The 23,899-nt window shown below is 35.1% G+C and overlaps 1 protein-coding gene across 2 annotated transcripts; it reads right to left on the reverse strand.

The window, feature by feature from the left end:
- Window positions 1–6,719: 6,719 nt before the first annotated feature.
- LOC119498929 (ranBP-type and C3HC4-type zinc finger-containing protein 1-like) lies at window positions 6,720–21,962 on the reverse strand. 2 transcript variants are annotated; one of them, XM_037788051.1, is made up of 9 exons: window positions 21,450–21,962; window positions 11,937–12,111; window positions 10,648–10,740; window positions 10,416–10,557; window positions 10,216–10,306; window positions 9,848–10,133; window positions 7,986–8,089; window positions 7,644–7,742; window positions 6,720–7,539 (listed from the first exon to the last, which is right to left on the reverse strand). In XM_037788051.1, exons 1-9 carry the CDS (start codon window positions 21,726–21,728, stop codon window positions 7,486–7,488), a joined length of 1,323 nt encoding a protein of 440 aa, XP_037643979.1. In that variant the 5' UTR covers window positions 21,729–21,962; the 3' UTR covers window positions 6,720–7,485. The 2 variants fall into 2 exon arrangements, with proteins under 2 accessions (XP_037643979.1, XP_037643978.1); XM_037788050.1 differs by having other exon boundaries at window positions 7,644–7,745.
- Window positions 21,963–23,899: the final 1,937 nt, after the last annotated feature.

Here is a 23,899-nt window from a genome sequence, read left to right on the forward strand (position 1 = left end):
TACATATTAAGTCAAAAATATTGAGATAGTAAGTCAAAAATATTGAGAAAGTAAGTCAAAATAATGAGATACATATTAAGTCAAAATATTGAGATACTAAGTCAAAAATAATGAGATAGTAAGTAAAAAATAATGAGATACTAAGTAAAAAATATTGAGATACTAAGTCAAAAATATTGAGATACTAAGTCAAAATATTGAGATAGTAAGTCAAAAATAATGAGATACTAAGTAAAAAATATTGAGATACTAAGTCAAAATAGTAAGAAAGTAAGTCAAAATATTGAGTTGGTAAGTCAAAATATTGAGATAGTAAGTCAAAATATTGAGATAGTAAGTCAAAATATTGAGTTGGTAAGTCAAAAATATTGAGATAGTAAGTCAAAAATATTGAGAAAGTAAGTCAAAATAATGAGATACATATTAAGTCAAAATATTGAGATACTAAGTCAAAAATATTGAGAAAGTAAGTCAAAATAATGAGATACATATTAAGTCAAAATATTGAGATACTAAGTCAAAAATAATGAGATAGTAAGTAAAAAATATTGAGATACTAAGTCAAAAATATTGAGATACTAAGTCAAAATATTGAGATAGTAAGTCAAAAATAATGAGATACTAAGTAAAAAATATTGAGATACTAAGTCAAAATAGTAAGAAAGTAAGTCAAAATATTGAGTTGGTAAGTCAAAATATTGAGATAGTAAGTCAAAATATTGAGTTGGTAAGTCAAAATATTGAGATAGTAAGTCAAAATATTGAGTTGGTAAGTCAAAAATATTGAGTTGGTAAGTCAAAATATTGAGATAGTAAGTCAAAATAGTAAGAAAGTAAGTCAAAATATTGAGATAGTAAGTCAAAAATAATGAGATACTAAGTAAAGAATATTGAGCTGGTAAGTCAAAATATTTAGTTGGTAAGTCAAAAATATTGAGATAGTAAGTCAAAATATTGAGAAAGTAAGTCAAAATATTGAGATACTAAGTCAAAAATATTGAGTTGGTAAGTCAAAATATTGAGATACTAAGTCAAAAATAATGAGATAGTAAGTAAAAAATAATGAGATACTAAGTAAAGAATATTGAGCTGGTAAGTCAAAATATTTAGTTGGTAAGTCAAAAATATTGAGCTGGTAAGTCAAAATATTGAGATACTAAGTCAAAAATAATGAGATAGTAAGTAAAAAATATTGAGATACTAAGTCAAAATATTGAGATAGTAAGTCAAAAATAATGAGATACTAAGTAAAAAATATTGAGATAGTAAGTCAAAATAGTAAGAAAGTAAGTCAAAATATTGAGTTGGTAAGTCAAAATATTGAGATAGTAAGTCAAAATATTGAGATAGTAAGTCAAAATATTGAGTTAGTAAGTCAAAATATTGAGATAGTAAGTCAAAATATTGAGATAGTAAGTCAAAATATTGAGTTAGTAAGTCAAAATATTGAGTTAGTAAGTCAAAATATTGAGATAGTAAGTCAAAATATTGAGATAGTAAGTCAAAATATTGAGATAGTAAGTCAAAATATTGAGTTAGTAAGTCAAAATATTGAGATAGTAAGTCAAAATATTGAGTTAGTAAGTCAAAATATTGAGATAGATAGTAAGTCAAAATAGTAAGAAAGTAAGTCAAAATATTGAGTTGGTAAGTCAAAATATTGAGATAGTAAGTCAAAAATATTGAGATAGTAAGTCAAAATATTGAGATAGTAAGTCAAAATATTGAGTTAGTAAGTCAAAATATTGAGATAGTAAGTCAAAATATTGAGTTAGTAAGTCAAAATATTGAGATAGTAAGTCAAAATATTGAGATAGATAGTAAGTCAAAATAGTAAGAAAGTAAGTCAAAATATTGAGTTGGTAAGTCAAAATATTGAGATAGTAAGTCAAAATATTGAGATAGTAAGTCAAAATATTGAGTTAGTAAGTCAAAATATTGAGATAGTAAGTCAAAATATTGAGATAGATAGTAAGTCAAAATAGTAAGAAAGTAAGTCAAAATATTGAGTTGGTAAGTCAAAATATTGAGATAGTAAGTCAAAATATTGAGATAGTAAGTCAAAATATTGAGTTAGTAAGTCAAAATATTGAGATAGTAAGTCAAAAATAATGAGATACTAAGTAAAAAATATTGAGATACTAAGTCAAAATAGTAAGAAAGTAAGTCAAAATATTGAGATAGTAAGTCAAAAATATTGAGTTGGTAAGTCAAAATATTGAGATAGTAAGTCAAAAATATTGAGTTGGTAAGTCAAAATATTGAGATAGTAAGTCAAAATATTGAGATAGTAAGTCAAAAATATTGAGTTGGTAAGTCAAAATATTGAGATAGTAAGTCAAAAATATTGAGTTGGTAAGTCAAAATATTGAGATAGTAAGTCAAAATATTGAGTTAGTAAGTCAAAAATATTGAGTTGGTAAGTCAAAATATTGAGATAGTAAGTCAAAAATAATGAGATACTAAGTAAAAAATATTGAGATATTAAGTCAAAATAGTAAGAAAGTAAGTCAAAATATTGAGTTGGTAAGTCAAAATATTGAGAAAGTAAGTCAAAATATTGAGTTAGTAAGTCAAAAATATTGAGATAGTAAGTCAAAATATTGAGATAGTAAGTCAAAATATTGAGATAGTAAGTCAAAATATTGAGTTAGTAAGTCAAAAATATTGAGATAGTAAGTCAAAATATTGAGATAGTAAGTCAAAATATTGAGATAGATAGTAAGTCAAAATAGTAAGAAAGTAAGTCAAAATATTGAGTTGGTAAGTCAAAATATTGAGATAGTAAGTCAAAATATTGAGTTAGTAAGTCAAAATATTGAGATAGTAAGTCAAAATATTGAGATAGATAGTAAGTCAAAATAGTAAGAAAGTAAGTCAAAATATTGAGTTGGTAAGTCAAAATATTGAGATAGTAAGTCAAAATATTGAGATAGTAAGTCAAAATATTGAGTTAGTAAGTCAAAATATTGAGATAGTAAGTCAAAAATAATGAGATACTAAGTAAAAAATATTGAGATACTAAGTCAAAATAGTAAGAAAGTAAGTCAAAATATTGAGATAGTAAGTCAAAAATATTGAGTTGGTAAGTCAAAATATTGAGATAGTAAGTCAAAAATATTGAGTTGGTAAGTCAAAATATTGAGATAGTAAGTCAAAATATTGAGATAGTAAGTCAAAAATATTGAGTTGGTAAGTCAAAATATTGAGATAGTAAGTCAAAAATATTGAGTTGGTAAGTCAAAATATTGAGATAGTAAGTCAAAATATTGAGTTAGTAAGTCAAAAATATTGAGTTGGTAAGTCAAAATATTGAGATAGTAAGTCAAAAATAATGAGATACTAAGTAAAAATATTGAGATACTAAGTCAAAATAGTAAGAAAGTAAGTCAAAATATTGAGTTGGTAAGTCAAAATATTGAGAAAGTAAGTCAAAATATTGAGTTAGTAAGTCAAAAATATTGAGATAGTAAGTCAAAATATTGAGATAGTAAGTCAAAATATTGAGATAGTAAGTCAAAATATTGAGTTAGTAAGTCAAAAATATTGAGATAGTAAGTCAAAATATTGAGATAGTAAGTCAAAATATTGAGATAGATAGTAAGTCAAAATAGTAAGAAAGTAAGTCAAAATATTGAGTTGGTAAGTCAAAATATTGAGATAGTAAGTCAAAATATTGAGATAGTAAGTCAAAATATTGAGAAAGTAAGTCAAAATATTGAGATACTAAGTCAAAAATATTGAGATACTAAGTCAAAATATTGAGATAGTAAGTCAAAAATAATGAGATACTAAGTAAAAAATATTGAGATACTAAGTCAAAATAGTAAGAAAGTAAGTCAAAATATTGAGTTGGTAAGTCAAAATATTGAGATAGTAAGTCAAAATATTGAGAAAGTAAGTCAAAATATTGAGATAGTAAGTAAAAAATATTGAGATAGTAAGTCAAAATAGTAAGAAAGTAAGTCAAAATATTGAGTTGGTAAGTCAAAATATTGAGATAGTAAGTCAAAATATTGAGAAAGTAAGTCAAAATATTGAGATAGTAAGTAAAAAATATTGAGATAGTAAGTCAAAATAGTAAGAAAGTAAGTCAAAATATTGAGATACTAAGTCAAAAATATTGAGATAGTAAGTCAAAAATAATGAGATACTAAGTAAAGAATATTGAGATAGTAAGTCAAAATATTTAGTTGGTAAGTCAAAAATATTGAGATAGTAAGTCAAAATATTGAGATACTAAGTCAAAAATATTGAGATAGTAAGTCAAAATATTAAGATAGTAAGTCAAAAATATTGAGATAGTAAGTCAAAATATTGAGATAGTAAGTCAAAATATTGAGATAGTAAGTCAAAATATTGAGATAGTAAGTCAAAATATTGAGTTAGTAAGTCAAAAATATTGAGATAGTAAGTCAAAATATTGAGATAGTAAGTCAAAATATTGAGATAGATAGTAAGTCAAAATAGTAAGAAAGTAAGTCAAAATATTGAGTTGGTAAGTCAAAATATTGAGATAGTAAGTCAAAATATTGAGATAGTAAGTCAAAATATTGAGAAAGTAAGTCAAAATATTGAGATACTAAGTCAAAAATATTGAGATACTAAGTCAAAATATTGAGATAGTAAGTCAAAAATAATGAGATACTAAGTAAAAAATATTGAGATACTAAGTCAAAATAGTAAGAAAGTAAGTCAAAATATTGAGTTGGTAAGTCAAAATATTGAGATAGTAAGTCAAAATATTGAGAAAGTAAGTCAAAATATTGAGATAGTAAGTAAAAAATATTGAGATAGTAAGTCAAAATAGTAAGAAAGTAAGTCAAAATATTGAGTTGGTAAGTCAAAATATTGAGATAGTAAGTCAAAATATTGAGAAAGTAAGTCAAAATATTGAGATAGTAAGTAAAAAATATTGAGATAGTAAGTCAAAATAGTAAGAAAGTAAGTCAAAATATTGAGATACTAAGTCAAAAATATTGAGATAGTAAGTCAAAAATAATGAGATACTAAGTAAAGAATATTGAGATAGTAAGTCAAAATATTTAGTTGGTAAGTCAAAAATATTGAGATAGTAAGTCAAAATATTGAGATACTAAGTCAAAAATATTGAGATAGTAAGTCAAAATATTAAGATAGTAAGTCAAAAATATTGAGATAGTAAGTCAAAATATTGAGATAGTAAGTCAAAATATTGAGATAGTAAGTCAAAAATAATGAGATAGTAAGTCAAAATATTGAGATAGTAAGTCAAAATATTGATACTAACTCATTATTTTGAGAACGTTTTGGAAATGGGCTTCCATTCTATCCTCCACAGTTGAAAGCTTGGGAGGAGGTGTGTCCTCTCTATCTGAACCTGTGGATGCAACATTTTACAACTGCTACTGGACTTGATTTTATCAGCAACTTTAAATTGCTCTGGACCAAGTGGGACTTTTTAAACATGATGATTTGCATCCTAACTAGAAAGTAAAAGGAAAACTGACTTCCAATTTTATTATCTTCATCGCTTTTTGTCTTAACTGATGGTTTCCCAGTAAGCCCCTGCCCAGCATCCTGGCTCTGTATTTCATAGCCCAGAGTGCAGGTCATGCCGGTGCTAGTTTGGTTTCTGTTTCCCTACTAATTCACTCACTCCTGTGTGCATTACCAAAATCCACTCTCAGTCCACACAGAAACAGTCTGATCACAGTTAAAATCACTTCTTCTATCCCTGCTGTTGAATCAGCTCAATCACAGTCTTGGACTAATCCAGATGAATACATCCCTCTCATTGAGTAATCTCCCCGAGAATATTTGTTTTTCCATAAACCAAGGCCAAGGGGGCAGCTTTGCAGTAATATGTAGAAGTGATTTTAGCTGTTCCCCAGTCTCGCTTGGCTGCTTCTCCACCTTTGAGAGTCTTAGTTTTATTTTAAAGAATAAACCGCCCATTTTATGTGTTTAAATCTACCCCCTAAACTTATCTCTGGTTTTGTTCAGGACTTCTCAGAGCTCTTATCAGTCATTATGTCTCATTATAATATCCATGTTTGTTGCTCCTCTTCCTCTTCATTTACTTCTGATTTTATTAAACTTCAATTATTTTAGTTTGACCCAATATGTGAAGCAGCCCAGCAATTACAAAGGACACACACTTGACCTTATGCTCTCCTATGGTTTCTGTGTGGATGATGTGAACTTGGTTGATTTTGCTTTGTCTGATCACAACACAGTGCTCTTCCAGGTTCCACTCCTCCCTCCTGACCCCAAACCCCCCCCCTCCCCACACTGACTTGCTCCCACCCCCTAAATTCACTCTGTTCCTCGCTTCTGTCAAGCTTTTACTGCCTCAAACACGGCAGGAAACAACACGGCCTCACCATAGAGGAGCTTGTCAGAGTTTTTAACAGCTTGTGTACAAACATTTTAGACTCCGTAGCTCCAGTCAGATGTAAAAAGCTGAATCCATCCTCTCTGCCGTGGTTGAACGAAGAATCAAGGAGCTTAAAGAGGCAATGCAGAAAGGCAGAGTGGTAGAAGAAAAAGATAAAAACAGTGTCTCCCTTGACAAGCTTATACAAGTGTATCCCAGATTGAGAAGTACTCCTCCAAAGTCTGTAAAAATCAGAGGAATAATCCTGTGCACATAAAACCTGGTGTACAAACACAATTTGTTCATCAATTACCAAATACTACATATGTTATCTCAGAAGAATTATCAATATACAAACGTGATTTGTTTAATTTCCGTTATGTTTATTCAGCTAATGCAAGTTTTTACAGTATTATGTACTGAAAACAGATCATTCCATTGCTGTCACAGCTCACAGGGAATTGAGTAAAATTAGAGCAATTGGTAAAATGTACATCAATTACTCAATGCATCTTGTTAAAAATAATACACTTCATACAATGTTATAAAAAAATAAAAGCACTTGACAACCCTGTAAACGCGACACACCTACTCTTCTCAGCCATGGCTTTTTTTTTTCTTGCTTTTAAAACCGCCAACATTATTTTGGCAGGTGACACTCTAACAAACAGAACAGGGTATTGCACAAGGCTTCACCTTTCCTCTCACTTCACAGTTGGCAGAAACTGAAAGTATGACATTCCCCTCGACTTCAGCTGCGAGCAAAAGGTTAAGAACTTCCATCACATCGCTCTCACCTAAAATAAATATTAGGCCGTTTGTGTTGTTTTTGCATCACACACACACACACCCTGTAAAATAAATAACAAAGAGGTCTGGCCAAATTCAGATGTATGTCGTGGTCATGTTGAGCTGACGCTCTCTGTCTGCAGTTCATCGTCTGAGCCTCGACCAGTGCAGCTCTGTGTCATGCTACAGTGCTTCAATCGCTCCGGCCGTCAGAGGACTCTCAGTGCACTTGACAGTCTTCATGTGAGTATTTTGTTGTTTAGCATCCTCACTCTGTTTGTGTGTGTATGTGTGTGTAAGTGAGTGAGACATGGCAACCTGACAGCGACGATGGGCAGTCAGCTGCTGCTGCTTAAACCAGACTCCCCTCGATCCTCTCTCCTTCCTTTCTCCTTTGTGTGAGAATATAAGACATAAAAAGAGGCGCCCGTTACTGAGGGAAAATGTTACAAAGAGCGGTAAAAACAGGTATTGATCGCTAGACGTGATGCAGTACCTGCTGGATGTGTGCATCAGGTCTGGCTGTAGCACAGATTTCGCAGCCTGGACGGGACGGCTTGTTGATGAAAGTGCAAGAGGGACAAGCCCACTCTGTCTGCTGAGAGGTGAGTTGAAACAGATTTAAGAAAGATTTTTCTTCATCTATGTCTGCATGTATTAGCCTGGCTTAGCGTCATTTGTTTCAGCATACCATTAAAATGCACACAGATATCATAAAAAGGCATCCATGATTTTTGTATGTAGGAGCAAAAGTTGAATTTCCACTAAAATGCATTAAGTATTTTTACATTTACTCTTGTCTACAGCTTTATTAACAGTATATAGACTGCTAACATACCTGTGTTTTACTGGCTTTGTTGGTATGATCATTCAGCTGCAGGTTCTCAATGTCGAGGACATCTTTAATATCACCTGGTCTGTCACTTCCTCCACCTGTGCTCCCTGAAGTTGACAAAAACAACAAAAAAACAAGTTATAAAGCTGTACTTTCTCTGGTTTGAATGAAGTATTTACATTGAGTCAGACAGTGACAGTTGTTTGTGTGTGTTTCTGCTGCACTTGCAATATGACTACAAAGTTAAAGCGACAGTGTTTACATCCACATCAGATGAACAATGTAGGAAGGAAGGAAGGACGGAAGGAAATAAAGTTTTTGAAGTTTCAAACAATACTACAAAAGCCTTTGTGTTAACAACAAAATTCATGAGTCACTCACAAAACATGTACTGTAGAGGTACAGTTCTTACACTGCCCTTTTAAGATTAGAGAAGTTACCATAAACCTTGCGTCTTGCTTGTTTCAGGAAGTCAAACACATGACCAGATGGACTGAAGTCCAGCACAGAACATCGCAATGTTTGGCCCTAAATCGCTGCTATTTTGGGTTTGTTTAGAGCAATGGTTCTCAAATTTCATTCATCCCTCAAGAGGAAGAAAGATTTTCACGCTTCAGATGACATTAATTATATAAATAATAATTTTTTGAGAAGAAATAAGTTAACATTTTCCTATGATGGTTGTTTCTTGTAGTTTATTCAGTCGGTAGTCTAAGTATGTTTAATAAGTTGGTAGGATGAGGGTTTATCAAACAACTTTTTTTATTGACGTGACTGGGATGTAATGTTGCGAAGTGTCTTCTTCTTAATTTGTTGGGCCTCATACTGTCAGCTGCCAGAGTTTTCAGACATAAAATAAACCCTGGTGTCTCATCTCCCTGCGCCTTCATTATTATATATATTTATAAACATTTATATACAATTTACGGTGCTGTTGGATTGCTGCTAGACCGCCCCGCTACAGGTGCATGCTGCAGACTAAAGCAGAATATGTCTTTAGTTAAAAACATGTAGTGAATTTTGGACATAATTCAATTACGATCTCTCTTTTTTCCAATAAATCTTGACTTTTGGACTGAAGCAATTATCGAGACGGACGGAGCGTCGCGTTGCTCGCTTCGTGTGTGTTGGATTGAGAGGAGGGACGAGAAGGTGGAAGGTAGGCTAATGTTTGTGTTTAAGTTTAATAATAATTATAATGTCAACGTTAGGAATGAAGCTTCAAAACTGTTCGGTGCAGCCCCTACTTTGTCATATTTTCTTTTAATTATAGGTCTCACTGCGGTACTTACTGCTGCATATATTTACTGATGCATGTTGGATGTAATGAATGCATGGTTGCTTTGCAGCCAATGTGGATATAAGCACCCTCGAACACTGTTAAAAGGGCCAGTGTGTAGCATTTAGGGGATCTATTGGCAGAAATGGAATATAATATTAATAAGTATGTTTAATTTGATGTATAATCACCTGAAAATAAGTTCTGCTAATAAGATAATAATAAGATAATAATAATCGTTGTGTTTTCGTTACTTTAGAATGAGCCAGCAAGTCCTCCTCAAGGAGTCCGCTATGTTGCACTGCCATGGTTCTACAGTAGTTACGGCCATTCAAGTTTGCACATCGGCCACCGTAGTTCTCCTACACGCTTGGCACACTGAAGAAGTTTCAGTCGGTCGCTATCTACAACCTCACCGCTAGATGCCGCCAAATCCTACACACTGGCCCTTGAAAGCTGAAAGGAAGCACTTGACCTCATATTCATAGATTTACTTCTAAAGTGGGGTGGAGAATGAGAAAACAAATCACTATTGTAATACTTTCTGCCTAAACTGTGACAGAAAGGGTACATGAGTTGAACTCACCCTGGTTGTTGTGGGGTAGCCTCGAGGGCAGGGTGCTGTAACCCCTCCAGTCTTGGGAGGTGGGGCCGTTGCCTGGCGGGAGAGGTGGGGCGAGGAGGGAGCTCTCCAGGTCCTGCTGGAACAGCTGGCGGGTGATGCGGGCTTGTCGGGCGGAGATCAGGTATAGGTACGCCGTATCACCGTCCTTCTGCACCCCGTAGGAGGCCAGCGACCTCGGCTCAGTGCACAAGCACTGACCAATCACCCAGCGCTGCACGCGAGGATGGAAACCGTACTCGAGAAACACCTGAAAAACAAGAGTGGTGGGAGTTAGTCAATGAAAACCTACTTCACCTATTTAATTATTGGTTTGCTGACAGTTTTCTAACCTGTTGCTTGAGTGCAGCCACGGTCATGTAAGGAAAGACTTTTACTTTGACACAACAGGACGACGAAACATCCTCCACTACCACGGATAAACTGCAACACAGATACAGTAAGTTGATACGAAGATACAGATACATAGAAGTTGCAAAAACACATAACCTGGAAGCAATAAATCCTCATGCGGACACTTTTCATTTCTCACCTGATCTCTCCTTCTGCGTAGTTCTTTTCAGACAGCTGAATCGTCAGCGCTGCTTTTTGCCGAGCCAGAGCGGACGCGTGCTGTGAAGCGGCTTGAGTGTCACCTGCTTCAATCGCCCTGGCGAGCTCCAAGCAGAGCTCCTCTAAGAGGTAGCAATCAAAAGTGACATTTTTAGAGCAAGTTCTGAACAGAGAAAGCGAAAACACACAACGGTAAACAAAGAGATACCCACCAGTGAGCGGCAGCGAGGCTGAGCTCCACTGCTCCATTGCTGCTGCTGTGTCGTTGTGTCTGCCATCTGATTCACATGTGTTAATATTTGCAACTGTCAGAAGAGAAACAAGAAACTGTGTTAAAAAAAAGGTGCTTAAAACATGCAGATTTCAACACACACAAATATCAAAAGGATATCAATATGTATTTTAACTGCACTTGGCTGATAAAGGCCCAAGGTAGGTACCCATCAGCAAAACCCTTTAACCCTTAGAGATCCAAATAGACACATTTGTGTCTTTCTTAGGGGGGTACATGGGGTCTTTAGAAGGAGATGGCAGGTCAACAGTATATGTCATATAGAAGTGGTGTACATCAAGAATAATGTGAGATGCAGCTCAGCACTGTGTGTCAAGTTGTTCTAGTCATAAATAATAAATAATAAAAAAAAAAATTAATAAAAATAAATTGTGACAGTGTGTAAGGACTAAGAACATTATGGTGGAAATATATGATGGCCATTCCCATGCTCACTTATGTCTCATAATCTGTTCCAGCAATTTTGGGTTGATACCATTTGTGACACAGATTTGGTGCTAAATTTAATATTTTTTTTACCATCTGAGAATTCAATAATCCCTCCAAAATACCACAATAAGACACAAAGACCTTGATAAAAAGCCATGCTGTGATTTGGTATCAAAAACGTTTGACCTCTGGAGATTTATGTAAGATTTGCATCTTTCGGCGATTGGATGGCGAGCGCTTCTGTTCTAGGAGCTGATGAGAAACATCCTTATAGTCAATATACCTAGGAGAGCCATCCATCCTCTGAATGCTCTAGGTCTTTAGTTTGTGGCTGTAAAGTTTCATGAGGCTGTGATTATCCTAGAGGTCACCACAGCCTCTTAAAGACAGTAATGTCGGCCAGCGATCCTGCGGGTCTCAGAGGGTTAATAACAGAGAAAAGGTTTCAACTGTTTTCTTGTCTCAGTTGTATTCAGGTCAGACGCACTCTAGCATTTCATTAAGTGTATTTAATTCACACACATTATACTTAAACTAATAATTCCTTTATATATCCTAATGTATCCTTACAGTTGCAACAATAATCTACCTTGAAAGATTCTTGCCAAAGGAGACTTTACTTTGTCTTAATAGCACCCCTAGAGCACCCACAGCACATGTTGATGTATTATTTATCTTAATACTGTGTTACATTTTCAACATATGTCCTTTTGAACAGAAAACAAAGTTGGTCGTGGACAAAACAGGTTGGGGAAAACAGAAAATAGTTGTCAAACTGACCTCTATGCGCCTCTCTTAGTGATGACATCACCACTGTGGCCCACTCCTCGGCTTCGCGGTCGCAGCGGAAGTTGAAGCGGATGCAGTCGTGGGGCGGAGCGGCGAGACGCATCTCATGGCAGCGAGGGGATTTGACCTCGTACTGCACCGAGCGCAGATCAAACTCTGCGATAAACTGAGAGGAACAAAACAAAAACTAGTTCATCTCAAATGACTCGTCGTTTTACAGGGACAGTTTGGAGGAAAATAATTTAAATAGATAACTTTTACAAACATAAAACAAAGAAACAGACTGTTAAAAAGACTATTAATCCAAAACCTATCATATTCAAAAAAATCTCATTGTTTTGATTTCAAGCACAGTAGGCATTATGTGTAATTAATTTAAACACATTACACTTAAATTAATAGTTTCTTTAGTTCAAGTTTCTGTTTTATTTGTCATTGTTAACACAGGTTCAACGGTACAATGAAATGTAAAGGATGAGAGAAAGGGTCAGCTCAGCACTAAAAGCAATACATAAGATAAAATAAAAGAACAATAAGAGTAAGATAAAAAAAAAAATGTATGACATAAATCTAAAGAAATACAGTATTATATACTGTACATGTCAACATGAGGATTGCGTGTGAAAGTAAGTGACCGTATCTCCAACAGTATTGCATAAACGTAATGAGAAAGAGGAATGAGATATGGGTTACGAGAATGGAATGAGATACGTAGATAGATAAATAAATAAAATATATAGCACCATATACATAGATACTGCTCAGTATCAGCAGTATGGTGATGTCATGCAATGTATGTGCAATGCCCCTTTTTACAGTTGCAACAAGAATCTACCTTTAAAGATTCTTGCCGAAAGAGACTTTACCTCCTCCTAATGGCACACTTAATGCTGGTCTCTTGCAGGGAATGCAACTAACAATTATTTTCATTATTGATTAATCTGCCAATTATTTTTTTTCAATTAATTTATTATTGTTTAGTCTATGAAAAATGCCCATTACAATGTATCAGAGCCAAAGGTGATGTTTTCAAATTGATTGTTTAATCAGATCAACAGTCCAAAATCCAAAATATATTCAATTTACTTGCAAATCCTCACATTTCAAAGCTGGTACTAGCAAATGCTGGCTAAAACTATTTAACAATTATCAAAATAGTTGCAGATTAGTTTCCTGTTCATGGAGTTATTGATTAATCAACTCATCATTTTAGCTCTACAGCATTAAGGTAGCCTTGGGCATTTGCAAATACACATTGCTGATGACCTGATGACCTTTTCTTAATTATTTCTATCCCCCATTCAATTTATCATGAATATGTAAAAAAAAAAAAAAAAAAGTACACAATGTGGGTGCAAATGAACAGCAATACACTTTGCAAGCGTATTATTATGAAAAAAGGGAATAATCCCCTGAAAAACGTGAGAAAGCAACTTAGATTACACACAATCTGCCCTCTAACATTCACTGTAGCATCATTAGTATCTGTTGTTGGTAGACAAAAGCAGCAAAAGAGGGATTTTCCTGCTGCCAGAGAGTGTATTTATACTCTGATGTGACTGTGTACGAACAGTCTGCCAGCTCAGACAGATAAGCTAAAAGAAGCTGGGATCAAAGTAAAAGTATGCAAATCAAGACGCATCTCAATTGTCAGGGGGAAGTCTGTCTGACTTGAGATTCTACCAAGATGAAAAGCCAAAACTGAGCCTGTCAGATTTTTTTTAAAGATAACGGTACATAGTGAACTTGTCAAAACAAAGGACAAATTTGAGAGTAAAGTTTGGATGAGTGGTGAGACAAGCAGAGTTCAAAGTAAGGTCAACTTCACACATGATCAAGCATGTGTGTCTGCAGTTGGGACTGACGTGTCCATTGACAGTAATCACCCCTGATACTGAAAAAGAATGACTTGTCCTTGTACTGAAATGTGTGTCAGCAGTGCAGCACTGAGGTTACCTAAAGGGATAGTTCGGATTTTTTTAAAGTGGGGATGTATTACTTATCCATAGTCAGTGTATTACCTAAAGTAGACGGTGGTCGGCACACCCCCAGTTTGGAGAAGCAGACAGGAGTACCAGCATGGAAGCTAAGCAATGTACTGCTGTGGACGGGGCCTGAACGTATTTTAGCCACCTAAAAGAAAGGGCCACCTTAAAAAATCAATATCAGTTTCCACTACTTTATCTTGCCATGAGACAGCCCTTTCAGATGGGGAACTGAACCCGTTATATCCATCTATGCTCTCTTCAAAGCCACCAGACTCCATTGACAAAAACAGTAATTTTACATCGCAGAATACAAAAGTTGTTGGTCTACCGCTGCCTTGATTGGTTAGTTAGTTTGTGTTATTGTGGGACTTCAGTGAATCCGAACTAACCCTTTAAAACACCAACTAACTAATGGTGGTTTATTTACAGAAAATATGACAATATTGATAATCAATCAATCATTTAGGATATTTAAAGGGGCACTCCACCAATTTTACATATGAGGATCAGTTTATTTGTCACAAGGAGTACTACTCAACCTGTTAAAACAGTTATATAATCTCTTCTGTGTCTCTGGAGAAGATTTGTTAAGGTGGAGAATATAACCCTGATGATGTCATCAGGGGTTTCTGGCGACCCTCTCTGAGCAGGCCTGTCCCTCCAGGAGCCTGGTCCACAAACCATCCACAAATGTTGCGAATGGAAACACGAATATAACCATTCTAATGTGTAACAAAATGAAATTAACTGGACTTCTTGGTGGAAACAGGGCATTTGTTTCCTGTCAGTTGGGTATTTGATTGGGGTTTTGTGGTGGGCCTTATCTGGGGTATTTTTGCATCAGTTTAGAACATTTATCAGGCAGGGAGGGTCTATTTATTATATAATAGGAATTGTAGGACCAGGAACTAAAAGTAAGGATACATCAACCTCTGCTGCCTCAAATGTGACCACTTTTAAAAAATTTAAATCTGCCTTTTGTGAGTCCCAACTTTATGGAGGTCCAATACTAAATCGTTGGAATGCCCCTTTAACAGGTAAGACACTGGGGGCTCTCCAATGCTGTAATGCTAATTACATACCACAAAACAAAGCTGTTGGATGAATGAAACACAGAGAGAAAATGTATATCCTAATGTCCAGTGTTGGGACTAACGTGTTTTCTGTGTCTGATATAGGTCCACGGTTTTGTACTGTATTGGCAGAGTGATATTTCTTTCTGGTCACGATCAACAAGATAAAGGTCCATATTAGGACATATCAAACTGAGCTCATCAGGCTCAGCTCTGCAAGGCCAGACTTTGATTAAACTTCCTCAGTCAGTCTAGGTTTTGTCAGACTCAGGCTCAATATTTTGAGCTGAATGCTAACATTAGCATTGCTAATCAAGCTTAGTGTCTGTTGAGTTGGCTATTTCAGGCCAGAGTAAAGCAGTTTGTCCTTTTTTATTGTACCTTTATTTATTCAGGGGGAGGTTCACTGAGAGCAATGCTCTCTTTTTCAGGAACGCCCTGATCACAATCACACAGTTACACATTCACACTTGGAAGCTGCCCAGTACAACCACAGTCTGATCTGCTGGCCACTGAGCAGCTCCACTAACCTGAGGTTGAGATTGAGGTTAAGTGCCTTGCTCAAGGGCACCTCAGCGGTGGTAATGAGGAAGGGTGCTTTTCACTTTCCCCACCCAGATTTATCCTGCCGGTCCGGGGGATTGATCCGGCGACCTTCCGGTCCCGAGCACGCTTCTCTCGCTTCGCCCAATGGTCTGAATGCGGACCATTTATCACAAACTCTTTACTGTTGTTGCTTCAAACTAACTTTTAGCCTTGTGTGACCTACGTATAAGCTGGGTAAATGCTCTGAACACTCTCCACATCTCATAGAAACGCTCTACTCACCACCCCAAATATGATCGTTGTAATATGGTCATTACAAAATCCACAATTTTCACAGTCTAACCTCAGTTTTTCAGGTTTCATAGTCTCATTCTTATCTACTAAGGAGAATGATGAGTGTTTCTGGTACCAAACTTGCCAGCCTATGCTTGAATGATCCAAGTGTAGAATTTTAAGGGATGAACAGAGACACACAGAGTGACAAGTGTCATGATACGTGTATGATAAGCTTGTCTGGTAGAAAATCCCAAACTATCTTGTCATTAAGATCAGGAGAGTGACTGCAGCTGTTTATCACTGTGCAGGGTGTAAGGATTTCCCCTGATGATGTTATGATTCTAATAAAACTGAATGTGTGGTGTTTATGGGAAGAAAAAGTGAAAGTGAAACTAAAATAAATCCTCTTGATTACAGCATTGGTAACTAAAAAACAATTTATATCATACAATATATCCTTATTCGAGGAAAGTATTGGGTGGTGTTGCATCTGTTATGTGTTTACATCCAAATGCATTCAATGAATGTGATTTTTAACCCCAAATGTGAATCTGTGGAGCTGTATTGTAGTGCTCCATAAAATGGCGTGTACAGGGCCTATACTGGTATAAAATAGAAATGTGATTCAGTCAGGTGGAGTCATCACAAGCAGATCTAAAAGACAGCATACCTTTTTATTCTGCCTATGTCTGTAATGCACTTTGGTCAGCTCATGTTGTTTTAAATGTGTTATAGAAATAAATTTGACTTCACTTTATAGAGTGTAAGGATTTCCCCCTAGTGATGTTAGGTTTCTAATAAAACTGAATGTGTAGATAGATAGATAGATAGATAGATAGATAGATAGATAGTAACTTTATTGATCCCGAGGGAAATTCAAGTTTCCAGCATCACAGTTCCATAGTGCAAAACATGTTAGTAAAAAGGCAGTAAAAAAGTTAGTAGTGCAAAGTACAAAGTACAAAAAAATATACCAGATATAAAAATACAAGGAGATGAAGAAAACTGTTAAAAACTGAATATAATGCAGAGTAACAGCTACTACTACAGGACTATTAAAAAAGTGAATATAGTGTAGTGTTTATGGGAATAAAAGTGAAAGTGAAACTAAAATAAATCCTCTTGATTACAGCATTGGTAACTAAAAAACAATTTATATCATACAATATATCCTTATCATACACTTGGAGGAAAGTATTGGGTGGTGTTGCATCTGTTTACATCCAAATGCATTCAATGAATGTGATATTTTAACCCCAGATGTGACTCTGTGGAGCTGTATTGTAGTGCTCCATAAAATGGCGTGTACAGGGCCTATACTGGTATGAAATAGAAATGTGATTCAGTCAGGTGGAGTCATCACAAGCAGATCTAAAAGACAGCATACCTTTTTATTCTGCCTATGACTGTAAAGCACTTTGGTCAGCTCATGTTGTTTTAAATGTGTTATAGAAATAAATTTGACTTGACTTTACAGAGTGTAAGGATTTCCCCCTAGTGATGTTAGGTTTCTAATAAAACTGAATGTGTAGATAGATAGATAGATAGATAGTAACTTTATTGATCCCGAGGGAAATTCAAGTTTCCAGCATCACAGTTCCATAGTGCAAATCATGTTAGTAAAAAGACAGTAAAAAAGTTAGTAGTGCAAAGTACAAAGTACAAAAAAATATACCAGATATAAAAATACAAGGAGATGAAGAAAAGTGTTAAAAACTGAATATAATGCAGAGTAACAGCTACTACTACAGGACTATTAAAAAAGTGAATATAGTGTAGTGTTTATGGGAATAAAAGTGAAAGTGAAACTAAAATAAATCCTCTTGATTACAGCATTGGTAACTAAAAAACAATTTATATCATACAATATATCCTTATTCGAGGAAAGTATTGGGTGGCGTTGCATCTGTTATGTGTTTACATCCAAATGCATTCAATGAATGTGATATTTTAACCCCAGATGTGACTCTGTGGAGCTGTATTGTAGTGCTCCATAAAATGGCGTGTACAGGGCCTATACTGGTATAAAATAGAAATGTGATTCAGTCAGGTGGAGTCATCACAAGCAGATCTAAAAGACAGCATACCTTTTTATTCTGCCTATGACTGTAAAGCACTTTGGTCAGCTCATGTTGTTTTAAATGTGTTATAGAAATAAATTTGACTTGACTTTACAGAGTGTAAGGATTTCCCCCTAGTGATGTTAGGTTTCTAATAAAACTGAATGTGTAGATAGATAGATAGATAGATAGTAACTTTATTGATCCCGAGGGAAATTCAAGTTTCCAGCATCACAGTTCCATAGTGCAAATCATGTTAGTAAAAAGACAGTAAAAAAGTTAGTAGTGCAAAGTACAAAGTACAAAAAAATATACCAGATATAAAAATACAAGGAGATGAAGAAAAGTGTTAAAAACTGAATATAATGCAGAGTAACAGCTACTACTACAGGACTATTAAAAAAGTGAATATAGTGTAGTGTTTATGGGAATAAAAGTGAAAGTGAAACTAAAATAAATCCTCTTGATTACAGCATTGGTAACTAAAAAACAATTTATATCATACAATATATCCTTATTCGAGGAAAGTATTGGGTGGCGTTGCATCTGTTATGTGTTTACATCCAAATGCATTCAATGAATGTGATATTTTAACCCCAAATGTGACTCTGTGGAGCTGTATTGTAGTGCTCCATAAAATGGCGTGTACAGGGCCTATACTGGTATAAAATAGAAATGTGATTCAGTCAGGTGGAGTCATCACAAGCAGATCTAAAAGACAGCATACCTTTTTATTCTGCCTATGTCTGTAAAGCACTTTGGTCAGCTCATGTTGTTTTAAATGTGTTATAGAAATAAATTTGACTTGACTTGACTTTACTATAGAGTGTAAGGATTTCCCCCTAGTGATGTTAGGTTTCTAATAAAACTGAATGTGTAGATAGATAGATAGATAGATAGATAGATAGTAACTTTATTGATCCCGAGGGAAATTCAAGTTTCCAGCATCACAGTTCCATAGTGCAAAACATGTTGGTAAAAAGACAGTAAAAAAGTTAGTATTGCAAAGTACAAAGTACAAAAAAATACAAGGAGATGAAGAAAACTGTTAAAAACTGAATATAATGCAGAGTAACAGCTACTACTACAGGACTATTAAAAAAGTGAATATAGTGTAGTGTTTATGGGAATAAAAGTGAAAGTGAAACTAAAATAAATCCTCTTGATTACAGCATTGGTAACTAAAAAGCAATTTATATCATACAATATATCCTTATCATACACGGAGGAAAGTATTGGGTGGTGTTGCATCTGTTTACATCCAAATGCATTCAATGAATGTGATATTTTAACCCCAGATGTGACTCTGTGGAGCTGTATTGTAGTGCTCCATAAAATGGCGTGTACAGGGCCTATACTGGTATGAAATAGAAATGTGATTCAGTCAGGTGGAGTCATCACAAGCAGATCTAAAAGACAGCATACCTTTTTATTCTGCCTATGTCTGTAAAGCACTTTGGTCAGCTCATGTTGTTTTAAATGTGTTATAGAAATAAATTTGACTTGACTTTACAGAGTGTAAGGATTTCCCCCTAGTGATGTTAGGTTTCTAATAAAACTGAATGTGTAGATAGATAGATAGATAGATAGATAGATAGATAGATAGTAACTTTATTGATCCCGAGGGAAATTCAAGTTTCCGGCATCACAGTTCCATAGTGCAAAACATGTTGGTAAAAAGACAGTAAAAAAGTTAGTAGTGCAAAGTACAAAAAAATATACCAGATATAAAAATACAAGGAGATGAAGAAAACTGTTAAAAACTGAATATAATGCAGAGTAACAGCTACTACTACAGGACTATTAAAAAAGTGAATATAGTGTAGTGTTTATGGGAATAAAAGTGAAAGTGAAACTAAAATAAATCCTCTTGATTACAGCATTGGTAACTAAAAAACAATTTATATCATACAATATATCCTTATCATACACGGAGGAAAGTATTGGGTGGTGTTGCATCTGTTTACATCCAAATGCATTCAATGAATGTGATATTTTAACCCCAGATGTGACTCTGTGGAGCTGTATTGTAGTGCTCCATAAAATGGCGTGTACAGGGCCTATACTGGTATGAAATAGAAATGTGATTCAGTCAGGTGGAGTCATCACAAGCAGATCTAAAAGACAGCATACCTTTTTATTCTGCCTATGACTGTAAAGCACTTTGGTCAGCTCATGTTGTTTTAAATGTGTTATAGAAATAAATTTGACTTGACTTTACAGAGTGTAAGGATTTCCCCCTAGTGATGTTAGGTTTCTAATAAAACTGAATGTGTAGATAGATAGATAGATAGATAGTAACTTTATTGATCCCGAGGGAAATTCAAGTTTCCAGCATCACAGTTCCATAGTGCAAATCATGTTAGTAAAAAGACAGTAAAAAAGTTAGTAGTGCAAAGTACAAAGTACAAAAAAATATACCAGATATAAAAATACAAGGAGATGAAGAAAAGTGTTAAAAACTGAATATAATGCAGAGTAACAGCTACTACTACAGGACTATTAAAAAAGTGAATATAGTGTAGTGTTTATGGGAATAAAAGTGAAAGTGAAACTAAAATAAATCCTCTTGATTACAGCATTGGTAACTAAAAAACAATTTATATCATACAATATATCCTTATTCGAGGAAAGTATTGGGTGGCGTTGCATCTGTTATGTGTTTACATCCAAATGCATTCAATGAATGTGATTTTTAACCCCAAATGTGACTCTGTGGAGCTGTATTGTAGTGCTCCATAAAATGGCGTGTACAGGGCCTATACTGGTATAAAATAGAAATGTGATTCAGTCAGGTGGAGTCATCACAAGCAGATCTAAAAGACAGCATACCTTTTTATTCTGCCTATGACTGTAAAGCACTTTGGTCAGCTCATGTTGTTTTAAATGTGTTATAGAAATAAATTTGACTTGACTTTACAGAGTGTAAGGATTTCCCCCTAGTGATGTTAGGTTTCTAATAAAACTGAATGTATAGATAGATAGATAGATAGATAGATAGTAACTTTATTGATCCAGAGGGAAATTCAAGTTTCCAGCATCACAGTTCCATAGTGCAAAACATGTTAGTAAAAAGACAGTAAAAAAGTTAGTAGTACAAAGTACAAAAAAATATACCAGATATAAAAATACAAGGAGATGAAGAAAACTGTTAAAAACTGAATATAATGCAGAGTAACAGCTACTACTACAGGACTATTAAAAAAGTGAATATAGTGTAGTGTTTATGGGAATAAAAGTGAAAGTGAAACTAAAATAAATCCTCTTGATTACAGCATTGGTAACTAAAAAACAATTTATATCATACAATATATCCTTATAATGCACTTGGAGGAAAGTATTGGGTGGTGTTGCAGCTGTTTACATCCAAATGCATTCAATGAATGTGATGTTTTAACCCCAGATGTGACTCTGTGGAGCTGTATTGTGGTGCTCCATAAAATGGCGTGTACAGGGCCTATACTGGTATGAAATAGAAATGTGATTCAGGTGGAGTCATATCTTAAAGACAGCCTCTAAACACACACAGGTGTATGTATATGTGTGTGTGTGTAATCTTACCACACTGCGGTTTCCACTCGTGTCTCTCAGCGCCAGTCGGAACTCTCCGGCCCGGCTCGGGTCCATGCTGAGCTGGAGCCGCAGAGCCTCGCTGCCGGCTCCGGGGAGGCACAGCGGCCGGATCCCGGAGTGGCACACCGAAACCCGGACTGACATGAGAACAGTGCTGCAGCAAGGCGTCAGCGCAGGCCCACCACCGCCGCATGCTGCTGCAGCCTGCTGGGACGAGGCGGGCACCGGGGCTGGAGAAGAAGCCCAGCCGCCGGAGCTGAGAGCCATGTCGGCGGGGGGAACCAGAGAGAGGAGGCGGAGTGAGGGTGTCTGGAGCTCCGCGGCAGGTTGTTACTGCTGCCCGGCTGGTTCTGGCGGGTCTATAAGGTCCTCCGGTGTCTGAAGAGCGCGCGTTTCTTCACGGGGAGGTTGTGGTTGTCTCCTCGCTCCGCAAATTCTTCCATATCTACCCGACTAGAGACGAGACAGAAAAACAAAACAGGAAGAGGAGCAGTACGTGTTTTATTTATGTCCGTAGAGAAACATGGCAGTGGAACATCCGCAGAAAATAAAGCATTCTAGTATAATAAAAAAAAAATAGGCTATTTTTTATTTCTATTTTATTTCACTAACAGATGTGTAACCTTCTGCGGATAAAGGGGCATGATGTATATCAGACAGATGAACTGCATTGCTAAACACAAAGAGAGACAGAGAGAGAGAAAGAGTAGTATTTGGGTGAAATAAACCTTTAAAACTATAAGTGCTTGGACAGAAATAGTATTTTCACTGAATCAGCATTCCCACAATAATAATAAAAGAAAATAGGCTATTTTTTAATTCTATTTTATTTCACTTACAGATTTGTAACCTTCTGCTGATAAAGGGGGCAAGATAAAATTATTGAAGTAGTGACAAAATAAATATATAACGTTAAACATTAATTAGAAAAAAGAGTAATTATTTTGAATTATAATGAATCTTAATTATCCGACCATAATAAAGCACTTCTGGTTTCACGCGGAGAAAAATAATAATTAAAAACAAATTGGCTTTTTTTATTTCTATTTTATTTCACTAACAGATTTGTAACCTTCTGCGGATAAAGGGGGCAAGATAAAATTATTGAAGTAGTGACAAAATAAATATATAACATTTATTAGAAAACAGAGTCATTATTTTTGAATTATTTACGTGGAGAAAAATAATAATAAAAAAAAATAGGCTATTTTTTATTTCTATTTTATTTCACTAACAGATTTGTAACCTGCGGATAAAGGGGCAAGATCAAATTAATGAAGTAGTGACAAAATAAATATATAACATTTATTAGAAAACAGAGTAATTATTTTGAATTACAATGAATCTTAATTAGTTATTATCAGTCCATAATAAAGCACTCTGGTGCTTTAAAAAAATAAAGGCTATTTTTATTTCTATTTTATTTCAGGGGTTTTTTTAGACAACAGATTTGAAACCTTCTGCGGATAAAGGGGCAAGATACAATTATTAAAGCAGTGACAAAATAAATATATAACCTTTATTAGAAAACAGAGTAATTATTTTGAATTATAATGAATCTTAATTAGTTATTAAAACAATAGCCTACTTTAATGCCCTGCCATTAATCTATTTGACTATGAAGGCCACCCTAAAACAGACAGCTGAAATTTATTGCAAAGCATGGCTGAAAATGCAGAAATGTGAAATGACTTGCCTAAAAATGTTAAGGCTCAAATGCATTGCACTGCACTGCTGGAAACCCTAGAAGATGAAATAACTGTCAGAGTTGGAAGCTGAACTGCATTAGCTAAAGAAGCTAAGAGCTGACAGACATTGCTAGAAAAGCTGGAAGCGAAACTGTAATACTTCAAAAGTGGTAAATTTGAATTTTCCTGAATAGGCGGAAAGATCAGTGGTCCCATGTTGCCGGTCAGAAGAGGAGCCGAGAGATTCAGCAGGTTGCTTGGACTGAACAGATGGCTTTCAACTGCATGTAAACTCCACACGCATTTTATTGACAATTTTAACGTTTTTTGGGACCGCACCGATTGTTTAATGCAGTGAAAAAGGAGCTCAATTCAGTCTGATTATGAGGATTCTTTTGACCTCTAATTCTTCTCCCAAGCACCTACAAACACCAGTGCCTTTGTCATTAAACTCCTTTTTATGGAGAGCAGGAAATACCTGTCTCTGTGATATCACAGCCTGTGAGCAGCAGCAGGGCGAGTGGATGAACTGTAGAAGAGTCTCTGATGAAAACGTTCCTGTTAAATCACAAGTCCCTAACCCACCTGCAGGCATGGTATAGAATGCACACTTGACTAAACCACTCCCCCTAGGTTATATAAATCTGCCCTCCAGGCCTGAACCCTCCCTTTTCCCTCCAAACAATTCCAGGCAGAACAAAGAGAGAGTGATATACCTGAGTTTAATATGTGAAGGAGAAAAGGCAAATT

The sequence above is a fragment of the Sebastes umbrosus genome, chromosome 12, assembly GCF_015220745.1.
Source record: "Sebastes umbrosus isolate fSebUmb1 chromosome 12, fSebUmb1.pri, whole genome shotgun sequence".
NCBI lineage: Eukaryota > Metazoa > Chordata > Actinopteri > Perciformes > Sebastidae > Sebastes > Sebastes umbrosus.

What these genes read in the sequence shown, in the direction of transcription:
- LOC119498929 (XM_037788050.1), bottom strand. Translation starts at nt 21,728, where the DNA reads ATGGCTCTCAGCTCCGGCGGCTGGGCTTCTTCTCCAGCCCCGGTGCCC. An exon ending in ACTAAGAGAGGCGCATAGAG is followed by an intron (nt 10,741 to 11,936) that starts GTCAGTTTGACA and finishes CTCTTCTGACAG; the next exon opens with TTGCAAATATTAACACATGT. An exon ending in TACGCAGAAGGAGAGATCAG is followed by an intron (nt 10,307 to 10,415) that starts GTGAGAAATGAA and finishes TCTGTGTTGCAG; the next exon opens with TTTATCCGTGGTAGTGGAGG.